General features: G+C 37.9%; 1 protein-coding gene across 1 annotated transcript; it reads left to right on the forward strand.

The window, feature by feature from the left end:
- Positions 1-444: 444 nt before the first annotated feature.
- On the forward strand, positions 445-12,176 carry LOC144640538 (adhesion G protein-coupled receptor L4-like; the record flags this gene model as incomplete). The annotated part of the gene is made up of 15 exons (XM_078499647.1): positions 445-687; positions 1,368-1,427; positions 1,969-2,140; positions 2,696-2,812; positions 3,246-3,309; positions 4,033-4,132; positions 4,237-4,295; positions 4,792-4,912; positions 5,556-5,659; positions 6,816-6,921; positions 7,773-7,923; positions 9,214-9,298; positions 9,376-9,442; positions 11,003-11,085; positions 11,933-12,176. Coding segments are annotated over exons 1-15 (1,656 nt in total), but the record flags the coding sequence as incomplete, so codon positions are not given.
- Between the last annotated feature and the right edge of the window lie 570 nt (positions 12,177-12,746).

Below are 12,746 nucleotides of genomic sequence, written 5' to 3' on the forward strand. Positions count from 1 at the left end.
AAACAGTTTTGTCAAAGGGCATTTGTGTTTTATTCCCTGTCTTTTTTTTATTTGAAAAGATGTATCTGAAAAAATATGGTATATTTGCTTCCACTGTAACGACAAGGTGCCTATAAACCTATCTCTTAACATTTTAACCTTTCCCGTAATTCTTTCGAAAACATGGTTGCTTGCGGACTGATCGTCCGATACTGACAGTCGCAAAACCCCAAAACAAAGTCGGCCGGTTGGTTGGTTGGTTGGTTAGTTTAGTCAATTAGTCAGTCGGTTAGTTAGTTAGTTGTTTCGTGAGGGTAAATACCGGATTTTGGAATACGCATTGTGGATATCTAAACTTAACTTTGCCTTGGTTTTCCCACTGAAATGAAGCAATGCAAAATACGATGAAACAAAATGACATTAGGGCGTATTATACTTATTAATCTCACATTCTTCCTAGCTGAAACCCAGACGCCAACTCCTTCCGCGCTGGCAACACATCTAAACACTCTCACTAATAAGATCAACGCCCCTATTACTACTCCAAGCAATGCAGCCCCCACAGTCTCCGAGGATGGACCAAATATGGCCACTTCCAAATCCACGGAAACTGAGGTTTCTTCCTCTAGCACACGTTCAACAGGTGAAGCATCAAAAGTCCTCAAAGATGAGCCAGACACTGACAACGAACTTAATTCTGAGAATCCGGTAAGTAAACGCGGAATTGCACGCGTTGTATCATTTAAAACTTTAATAATTAGTTATCAACAAAACTTGAATTTATAAGGTTTTTTATCCTATGTGGCAAATTAAAAACAGCTAGGCTGCAAAACGGTTACTTTTTTCCTCTAAAGTGCTCCTGGCAAGGCGAGAAGCGCCAGAGGCTTGGATCCTCGCAGTCTTATTTTCCGTTTTGACACTCGCTCCAGACGTTTTGTTCGAGCACTGCGCACGTTCGCAAACAAATGCCAACCTTATATGAATTTTTAGCCTGAAGAAAGCAAAGTAACGGACTTCCGCCGCTTCATATAAACACAGCTATATAGTTTATATATGAAATTGATTGATTGATTGATTGATTGATTGATTGATTGATTGATTGATTGATTGATTGATTCATTCATTCATTCATTCATTCATTCATTCATTCATTCATTATTAGTTCGTTGGTTGGACTGTTCGTTTGTTTGTTTTTTACGTATTTAGTTTCATTTATATATTTGTTTGCTCGTTTATCTGTGCGCTTTCTGTTGAGTCAGCTCCTTAATTTTGCCAACGTACTTTTTGACTTCAACTGAATACTTAATTACTAGGTTAAGCTTAATTATACATGTACTTGCCGGCATAGTGCAAAGATACTATTTAAAGGTTACCATTTTGTCTTATAGTTGTTAGAGCTTTCTACCTTGATGAATTCTCTAAATCCGCGGGACCCTCAGTCACTTAAGGTAAGAGTCGTGTTATGCTAACTCGTTGTCATGGCACCAGATACTTCTCTACCCGTTTGTTCATGCCATCCCCGTGCTCATGTCTAAAAACGTATTGTTAGTGGGAGAGGATTATTATCTAAAAAAGCTTATTATTTAAAAAGGCTGGGTTATTATTGAGAAGGGAATTTGTGTCTGAAAAATCAGTATTAAGTAGATGCAAAAATACCACATGTCTATGACGTTCATTTGAACCAACTATCAGCAAATTTGGATAAAAAAGAAAAAAACGTGAAAGCGTCAAGTGGATCAGATTATAACAGCAGCCAATAAGTAAGGATGTCTGGTCACGTAAATTGTCAAAAGTGGGTCTTGATCGGTTTAGGCGTTAAAAATGTGACTTTTCTTTTTAGACCAACGACGTCACTCTTTTCCCACCCCCTACAATCTCGTCCAAACGAAAAACAAGTATAATTCATAAAGAACCACTTGGTTAACAAAACGTAAACGCAAATACATTTGAAAATTATTGCTTATGGCATTTCTTTTTCTTAATTTGTAGGTCGCCACAGACGCATATGAGGTTTTTGCGACCTCCGTTCAAGACAAGAAGAAAGCTGGGACTGTCAATTTAATAGATTCTACCCAAATAATAGAAGACTTTGCATTTAAATACGCCTCGTTTAATTTGAATGCATCAAACACAGAGGAAAGAAAAGAAAATAAACATATCGGTAATTTGCTTAACAATCTGAACAATTATATATAACATTTACCCTACCAACATTTTCTCACTTCAGGTGTTTCTTTGGAACAGACATGAAGAGGCGCGATTGTCTTAAGTGGTTAGCGCGCTGGATTTGAGATCGAGCGATAACTAAGGTCATTACATTGTATTTGTGGGCAAGAAAATGGGTACCCGCTGGGGGAGAACCCATTCCTCACGGGGGGGGGAGCAGATCTTCCCTTCCCCCATCCCCCATGGGCACCACTGCATCTGTTTTTCGATAAGCAATGATGAAACTTGAAACTAAATGTTGTCTGCTAAGGAACGTGTCTATATAGCCGGGTTTGAGTGAAATTCGCCTTCTGAATAGCCTTTCAAAAGTTACAACAAATCTTTTTATCTGCTGAAATATTCATTCACTTGGTACCTCTTTGTACCTCAATCAGAGAAAGGAATGCCACTTTTTACTACTTGTGTTTGTACTAATAACAAGATATTTTTGGAGAAATTTGGTTGTCAAATATGCACACAGATACTCACCTTTTTTATTGCTACCTTACAGTATTGCAAGTCTCCCTGGTGCAAAAAGGTTACACTGGAAACTTTACTTTTACGGAAGAGGACGACACCGAGGAAGTAGCGAGAATTACTTTACCTTCGTCTTTGTTTCATAAACAGGGTAATGATGTAAAGTACATAATAATATTTTTAAATATTATTATTATGTAATATTAGATTTAAAATATCTAGTAATAGCTTGCACATTTCTATTATTTATTGCCTCGTTAGAGGGACTGCACGAGGTTTAACCGGCTGTCCACGACACTAAACTTTCACAGTACCCCTCTGCACTCAGGTGTATACGTAGATACCGGTGAATTATTGGGCAGTCTGATATAATGCCCACCTGCGATGGACTAGCATCCCGTTCAGAAAAGAGGGGTCGCAAAACTCCTTTCCACATCACTGCCGCAAAACTGGAAGTTAGATGTAGAACAATGGGCCACTTTAAAAGGCCTTGCATTCTATTAGCGAACCCTATGTTCTACTGAATCACTTTTCTTGCCTTTTTTTTATTTTGTAACATTGTTTCTACTCTATCACATTTTCAGACACGTTGGTAGTGAACGCATTGTATCGAGATCTCCACGAATTTGTTGACAACTCGGGATCTAGGTAACTTTTAAAAATAAACTTGCTTCGCCGGTGTCATTCACTAATCTACGACAAAAATAGAATTAAGGACTCTTTTAACGCCTAATAAACTTTGGAACCTTGTATTTTGTTTAAGACAATTTCTTTCAGCAAGGGTGCCACATAAAGATATCAGCTAAAACAGGTCCATAACGGAAAGGGAAACCCATGTATCACAATACAATCTACATGATTATAATAATCCACATAAAAGAAAAATGGTTGTCCCTTGGTTGTCCCGCAATGTTGGAAAAAATATTTAAAAAACGCCCTGTAAGAAATCGTAAAAGCCATGCTTATATAACTCACTAGTAGGTCTTCAGCGTGTTCTTTTGGAAATCCAAAAATCTGATTGGTTGTTCGGCTTATCGCATGCTAGCTGCTCTTAAAAGGAGAAATAATTCGTGATTTTGCCTTAAAATACATACTATTGTAGATTTAATTTTGGCTCTCGTTTTCTATGAGCGATATTCAACTCTGCTATGCCTCGTTGACTATTTGTTTATAGTAAACTCGAGTTTGTAGTGTAATTGTTATAATAGAAACACTCGTGAAAGCTATTAATTGGCCGGGCTCGTCTGCGGTTCGTGTTCCCACAGCACTTCTCATCCTCCCAAACTTCCACTCGTGTTTCTAAAACTCGAGAGATGTACACACAGAAAATATTTTCTTTTTCTCAAACTTAAATTACTTCTTCATTTATAGAAACAACAAAATTGATTCCATGATCCTGGGAAGTGATGTAAGACCAAGTGAACAAGAAACTTTTACGGAGAATGTGACTATCGTTCTTCGAACGCTGGAGGTAAAATTATTTACGTTCTACTCAGCATATTTGAAATATTGTTCGCTTTTTACACTCGATCTTTAAACATGTGTTTTTTTCTTTATGTGTTTTTTTTTCTTTAGGAGAATAACAACAAAACAAGGAAAAATTGTGTGTTTTGGCAGTGGAACTTCTCACATCCGTAAGAAATCTTTCAACTGTTCTTAACATTTCGGAGCTTTCAGATTTTCATTGTCCAATCACCAATTTTAAAGAGGGGCCTGAAGGGAGAGGGTGTGTAAAATCCCATTTCCAAGCTCAAATGTTGCTTAATCCTATTCCCCGGCATATTGTTTTCCCGATATTTCAAAACTAAGTCCCAGCTCTATTGTTAATTGTTTGTGATTCCCAGTCCCAGTGACCCAAATCTCATTTTCCCATTTAAAATTTCCCAAATCCCAGTTCCCATTTTACCCGTCAGCCCTTCTATTAAGTATCATTTCTGTCCGTGGTGCCAGGCAATAAATGAGAACATAAACAAACTTTCCCAAAAATTTACAGTTGTACTTATAACATGAAAAAATACCCAATCAATTTCCAAGCCGATGTTTTCTGGTTATTAAATAAAAGTGGACTAAACTACTAGAAACACTTAACCTTGAAAACCATACACATATATCATTGATCCTGCATTTCAGAGCAAATGGTAGTTGGTCTGGCGATGGCTGTTCATTGGTGGACTCAAACAGCAGTCACGTGGTTTGCACGTGCAATCATTTGACGAATTTTGCCATTTTAATGAACATTAAACAACACAAGGTAAGTGCCTATAGAAAAGACTGCACTGTAGGTAGCAAATTAGAGAAGATTGAAATGTTGTTCCTAATATGGTACTATGGCTAGTATTCCTACCAGTTGCTACCTTATCCTATTCAGACCGGGCTTTTTTTGGATCTTTTCAAACCCCGGGGGGGATTCTGACCCCCCCCCCCTTTAACTTTCAGAATATTTAAGCAATCCCAATAAAACTTAGAGGATATATAGTATCTATGTTTTGATATACGTCACGTGGGATGATGACGTCACATTATGTGACAATAACATAGAGATGTCAAAATAGCCGCCATCTTGGATCCGTCAACTTCGATTTCAACATTTTTCCAAAACGTCAGAAAACCGCCCACAATTATTAAAAAGTACTCAAAATCAATAAAACAGTGCCAAAAAATCCTTAAAATGAGAAAATAATTGCATTGAAGTGGTTTTAATTAATATGAACACAAAAACTGGAATGTATCGAGAAATTTTGGCCAAAATAATGGGAAGCAACGCTCCACTTAATTAACGCAATTTTTGAAATTCACGTTAATTTCATAAAGCGTTGAGTAGGTCGTACGTCGATCTTGACCTTAAAAGACTGACGCTATATCTTTACGTAATACTAAATATTGCACTTCTACAGTTTCCAGATAAACACAGGCAAGCTTTAAGTTACATTACTTACATTGGACTTGGGATCTCGATACTTGGAGAGACTGTTACTATTGTTGCATACCTGTTACTATTGTGAGTATTATTATGCTGTTCATTTAAACCTAACTTGCCAGCAGCAAATTCAAAGAGCCACAATGATATAGAGATCTCTCATGAGTTGGCTCCAGACTATCTATGCGCAAAATTTGAAAACCGATCGATAAACAACCAATAGGCAAAGTTAAACCGAAATCTCAGTGCGGGCTCTATTTCATGAGAAATGACAACAGGAAAGAAAAAATATATGAACCTATCAGAAAGAATTAGAAGTTTTGAAATTTGGCAAGTGTGGGAGTACCGTGGATACGAGAAGGCTTTTACTTGAACAAGACCGAAAGAAAAACCTCCTGCACCTAGGGTAGTGTAAAAAAAACGTACGACGAATTACACACGCTTTCAGTGTTACGTGCAAAGTGGCTTTCTATCAGCATCCATCTTTCGACGTGCTAAACAAACAACACGGATCGAAATCCGCCAATCACAGCTCACTAGCATGCCCTTCTGAATTTGTGGGCTCATTTGCACGAAACCAACAACGGTATGCATCGGTTTTCAAAGAAGGCTACTAAGCCAGGGAAAAACAGCTCCGTCCTGAAGGGCCACTTTTTCGGAGCAGACCCTTTTACTATGTAATACGGAGCAATAGTAGCCTTTCTGACACTTCGCATGGTAGATCGAAGTTTATGCGTTTTGCCTTTATTGGGACCTTTTTATTGGATATAGAGGCTTATATAATCATGCGATTAGGCTTGGAATGAACTTGCCATTTGATGTTATTAATATGGCTTATCTAAGTACTAAAATCCCGGAACTAGGGCTCATTTCCATGAAACCAACACTGGTATACATAAGTTTTGATTGGCTCATTTCGAAAAGCACGTCGAAAGACGATGTCGAAATATGGATGTAGAAAGATAACCGTATGCACGTAACACTGAAAGCGGCTGTAATCTACCGAACGAGGTATTTCTTTTCTAAAATGGAAATAGCCATAGAAATGTCTGTAAATATGTTGTAACTTTTGTACATTTGTTTCAAAATTTGCAAGATGCGCCTAGCCATATTATTATACGCTTTTTCCAAATGCAACACACACTTTTTTATCGAAAGAAATTCCAGTTGTAATATGAGAACAATTACGTGACACTGCTATTTTAATTTCTTGTGGTGTTATTTTGGCCAATTTTAGATGTTCGAGTAATGACCAGCAAAGCCACGTCCATGTTAACCTAGTTACCACATTAGCTATGGCACAGGTTATCTTCTTGGCGGGAATTGACGCTACACATGATCAGGTGACTTGTTCATTTAATGAAGGGTCCACTGAAACTTACTATTTTTCTGTCAGGGTTCTGCCTCTGAGTTATTACTGAGCCCGCGAGGTTGTAAGAGGGGTCGCTATTAGTAGCATGCGTATCCTCTGGAAATCATACTGGTTTGACATAAGCATGCCAAATTGTCGGACTCTTGATCGGCAAAAAGAGAATTAGAAGTCACTAGAGTTAGTTAGTTAGTTATTTAGTTATTTAGTTAGTTAGTTAGTTAGTTAGTTAGTTAGTTAGTTAGTCAGTCAGTCAGTCAGTCAGTCAGTCAGTCAGTCAGTCAGTTAGTTAGTTAGTTAGTTAGTTAGTTAGTTAGTTAGTTAGTTAGTTAGTTAGTTAGTTAGTTAGTTAGTTAGTTAGTTAGTTAGTTAGTTGGTTGGTTACTTTGTTAGTTAGTTACTTAGTTAATTAGTTACTTAGTTATTGTTATAATCAGCCTGTCAATCAGTCAGTTAGTGAGTACTGTACATATGTAGTTTGTTGCTAAGTTAGCCATTCGTTTCCTCTTTTTATACCGAACTAGAATGTACCTAAGTTTGGTTGTGGTTTGTTGGTGGAAAAATCCATCTCTATTGATGGAAAAAGGATGAGTTACGTTGCTAAGAAACGGTTATAACTCGAAGATGAGCAAAATATGCAGAAATTTCTCTAATTAATGCACGTTGCAATCATTTGGCTAAACTAACCACCAACAAATAACTCATTTCCTTTCTTGGTCATAGTAAATATCGCTTTGTTCGTGAGAGGTCCAAGAAATACTGTATTAAAATGCATGTTCTTTCTTTCTATTTTAATTAACATATATTGTCTTATGTCTTAAACAGGTGTTGTGCATAACTGTTGCAGCCCTTATCCATTACTTCTACCTATCATCATTCTGTTGGATGCTTATAGAAGGCGTCATGCTTTATCTGTTCATCATTGAAGTCTATAACACCGAGCTCAAGCTACCTCTGTGTTACTGCTTTTCCCTGGGTGAGTCTTATTTTTAAAGAAGCTTTGTCAAGACATTTTTAGTCGGCATTTTTCTGATCTCTAAAATTACTTCCAAATTGAAGAAAGCCGCAAAATAATAGTTTTCCAAGGATAGCAAGGATATCGAGGATAACTCTGACAAACATTTGTCCGTGGCTGCAAGGTCAAATTATTTTAAAATTTACCCAGCAATTGATTATGGATGAAAATTTTTAATATGTTTAAGCAATGTGTTTGACGCTCTTTAAAGGTGGGATGGTTAATGTACCATTTGCAAGAGATGTTTTCTTAGTTATTGCTTTTCTTTCCACCCCATGTACATGTGAACACTCACATGAGTTTGGTCCTTTGTCTTTCAACAATAATTGCTGTACTTTTCCATTTGTGATATAAGGTTTAGGAAATGAATCGCACATACAGTCAACTCTCTCTTAGCGGACACCTCTATAACACGGACACCTGGTGATGGTCCCTGCCGTTTTTCAGTAATTTTACTGTAACAAAACTCTTTACTGTAACAAAACTCTCCAACGGACACGCACAAAAAGTTTTTTTTAGTGAATAATACTTTTAAACTTGGTATCGACATATAGCATAGTAAGTCTGCACCTTTAGAATACCAAACTTACCAAAAACAATCCGCTATAATGTATTACGTGTATGGGCACCAAAGAGGTAGTTTTCTACTTACAGTATTACCGTTTGTAATGAACAAACAAGTCGAATTTACTCTTGTTCCACTTTATAGGTTTTGCTCAAGTAAGCGACTTAAAACAGACGTGTATTCGTTGTGCATAGCCGTTTAGCTTCATCATCTCAAAATTTCTGGTATCACGTTACCTCGACTCTCTATAAGGCGGACACCTCTCTAAGACGGACAGTTGGGGCCGGTCCCAACGGTGTCCGTCTTAGAGAGAGTTGACTGTATCATGAAAGATAAATTTATGTGTGACACTAGACCTTATGCAAAAATGGTTGTCATTCACTTCTGTTGTCTAGTCAAGTTTCTTAAAGCGCTGATGTTAAGACTTGAAATGTATGAAATAATATGCTACAATAAAAACGTTTGAGTGTTTTTGGTTAAAATTAAAGGCTGCACATTTGTGACTTATTCAAATTTAAGAGATTTGTATGGAAAAAGTAACTCATGTTTTTGGTCATATAAATGTCCCTGTAACTTCCCATTAGACACTGATTTACTTTGACTTTTGTTGACAAATGATTCTTCTGGGAGCCGAAAATTAACAGCAGCCATATTTGCATTGGATCACTATATCTGTTGATTTGCAGGTTTCCCGGGTATTGTTGTAGGAGGAGCATTGACAATTGCGCATTTGAAAAGCGAGGGAATACATCAGTATACAGCCAACTCATGGTAAGATTTGTCTTTTTACAAAAACTGTTCAAAAAAATAAAATAAGTAAATTATTATTCTTTTAATTTTTGTTTTAGGTGCTGGCTCTCGACAGAAAAGTATTACATATGGTCATTTGCTGGACCAGTCATATTGATAACCGCTGTAAGTACAAACTGCATGTTCAGCTCAATTGCTTCTGTATACATAACAATTTCACGATAAACACGGAGGCGAGGTAGCCCTACAGTTTGTGCACTGGACACCTGATCGACTGCTTTGGGTTCGAGCCCTAGCCGGGGTCACTGCGTTGTTTCTTGGGCAAGACACTTTTGTCTCAAAGTGCCTCCTTTCACCAAGAAGTAAACATCACATGGGGAAGGGAAATTTTAGGACAATCCAACAAAATCCTCGAGGTCTGTACAGCCCCCGAAATGATCCCGACCCCGAAATGATCCCCAAATTGACCCTGAAATGATCCCGACCCCGAAATGATCCCTAAATATTTTCATGCTGACCCCGAAATGATCCCCAAGTAATTTGTGGAATGGCGTTTTAACGCAGAAGTGTGGACTGCTCAATAATAAGGCCTCATGGCTTAGAAGAGTCATTCGGTTGAGGATGTGATCGGTGTTACATGTATCACCTGGGACGATAACATGAAATCACCGCGAGTTTGCAAGCGTTTAAATTTAACTAGCGGTGATTTTATTGCCGTGATACCGCAGGAGTTTCGAACATGTTCGCAATTTGATGCAACTTCCGTGCGGCAAAAATTCCATTGAGTTGCGCGACAAAAATCGTCTTTGTAAACAGACCTTTATAAAGCTTGACGCTGTGTCGGGTTACGTCGAGAAGTCAAAAACAGGTATGATGTGATTGCGACATATCAACTTAGAAATAAATCAAATTAAACGAAAATTAACATTTTAAGGGCACTTAATGTTGCCTTTCTTTATCCCGCTTTAATAAGCAAATTTTCTCTGAATAAGTTTTAATTGCTTCGATCGAGAGTACTGAGTTACAATTCTCACGACTGAAAGTATGTCTATGAACATAACAATCCAATAAACAAAAATTAAAAAAAAAACGGTTCTTGCTTTTTCTTGGTTCCTATTTGAGAATAACCAATTTTGAAACATAAGTAAGAATTTAAAAAAACGTTTCTGTTTTATGGTCACGTTTTGCACTCAGTTATAATAGCACTCATTAAAGTCTTTTATTGTACTTTGCGTTATGGCTTCAGTTTTCCTTATTATTAAGCAATCCAAATTTCTATGCTTAATCGCCATTCCAAAAATTACTTGGGGATCATTTCAGGGTTAGCGTGAAAAAAATCTGGGGATCATTTCGGGGTCGGGATCATTTCAGGGTCACTTTGGGGATCAGCTCGGGGTCGGGATCATTTCGGGGGCTGTACACTGGTCCCCTTATTCAACTTCAACTTGATTCAAATAATTTGACAAAATACTATTTAATAAAATAGTACTGGTGAGAGCGCTCGCCGCTTCCACCAATGTGGCCCGGGTTCGATTCCGGCCGGGTGCCATATGTGGGTTGAGTTTGTTGTTGGTTCGTACCTTACTATGAAGGTTTTTCTTCGGGTTCTCTGGTTTTCCTCCCTCCAATTCAACTTGGATAAAGGACCCGCAAGAAAAAAAGCTAGAACTGACGTGGCTTCCTCTCTAAATATATATATTTTATTTTACAAATGTTTCTCTGCAGGTAAATATGGTGATATTTTGTATTGTTGTGAAAGAAATGGTTAACATGGCTAGCATGCAACCAAGTAAACTTAGCAGAGTCAAGTGAGTTCTAAATAAAAATTTATTTTCTTCTGTTTTTAACAATTCCATCTTTCAAATTTATTTATAACAACGTTTATTGCAATATTGAAAAAAAAAGGATTGCAAAAGGGTGTCGGCAGGGAGGAACCCAATCCTCATGATAACAACATGAGGATAACATGATTCAAGCATGAATCATGCCTTTTTCAGCAAAATTCAAGAAAAACCAATTCAACAAAAAATGTAAGACCTAAACCGGGCGTGATTTATCAAATATCAAACAGACCAGTCGTGAGAACAAGTGCCAGTTGATGGCGACGTCACTTCTCCGAGAAGTGACTGAGTCGGCGGTTTTCGTCCCAGAAGTTGCTAAGCAACATGACGTATTCATAGGCGCGATTGCTTTCGGCTTACTCGTGAGCGCTCGTGCTAGTTTTTGATTGGACAAAATGATTCGGAAGTTCATCGAGTGCTTCAACGACGATTTGCCGAGACCGGCTCTTAGTCCTCCAACTGAGACAATTAGCCAATAGCCCATTCCAAAAATGTAAACAATTTTATAAGAAATTGAAAACGTTTTTTCAGTTGTTGTTAATTTGCTGGAAACTTTTAACTAATTAAAGTCCATACAAACCCACCCAAGTTAAATACTCATTCTTGTGGGCAGATTGTTTGCTGTTCTATTGAAATTTGAAATACCGTAAGAAGTAAGCGAACGTGCAAAAACACTTCTTAAATTTATTTATTTTGGAACCTCAGTGGAGAAGAGTGCCGTAAGACGAATACTTGCTTTTTTTTACTGTCGTTTTCACGTTTTGCATCATCTGAATCAGTAATTTACCTCATGTTTGTTTTTTCCGCATTCTAGGGCAACAGTAAAGGCCTGTATTGTGTTATTCCCATTATTGGGGATAACATGGCTGTTTGGTTTGCTGAGCATCACCAGCACTAGTGTGGTACCGCAGTATGTTTTCACTGTACTCAACTCGATACAGGTGAGTATTTGCATACCTCTTATTAACCGAGTGCAAGGTGGATATCGCCAGATAAGCACCGATGTTTTTTTCTACATTCGTCATGGCGCATGCGCAAAAACGGTTAAAGGAGAGAATGTATAGCTTATGGTGCTGACCGAGATAAGGAGGTTAATAAGATGCTTATCATATTTGACTGTTCCGTGATTCTGCCATTTGCCAATTTAAACAATCACTGCGCGCGAAAATATTTGGCCACGTGATGAATTTAATTGAACTATTTATTTTTACGTTTCAGTAAACGAAAGTGGTCGTTCATTTAAAAATAACACAGGACGCTATTTTTACTGGGAGTCCTCAAGCACAAACGCCCCTTATTCCTTTGGGATATTACTTGTTTACTTCCTTGCTTCTGTATATTCTCTAGGGAGTCAACTGTGCATAATGTTTGGCTAGTTTAGTTAAATAGGCCTGTTTTATTCTAATTTTTCCTCTCTTCGTTTAAACTGAAGCCAGACATCAGACCGTCGCCCCACCCTCCTCCCCGCAGCGATGGCTCACCTTTGTGCCTTATCTCCCGCTCCTTTTTGCCTCCGGGCTCGCCTCTTCCCATCCCATATCTTATCCCAACCTGGAGCGCTTGGGAATGGGGGCTGTCAATGGGAATTTATTACATTTTGAATTATGTTTGAAGTATGATGGTGCACG

This window comes from Oculina patagonica, unplaced genomic scaffold, assembly GCF_052425735.1.
Source record: "Oculina patagonica isolate OP01 unplaced genomic scaffold, crgOcupat unplaced336, whole genome shotgun sequence".
Taxonomy (NCBI): domain Eukaryota; kingdom Metazoa; phylum Cnidaria; class Anthozoa; order Scleractinia; family Oculinidae; genus Oculina; species Oculina patagonica.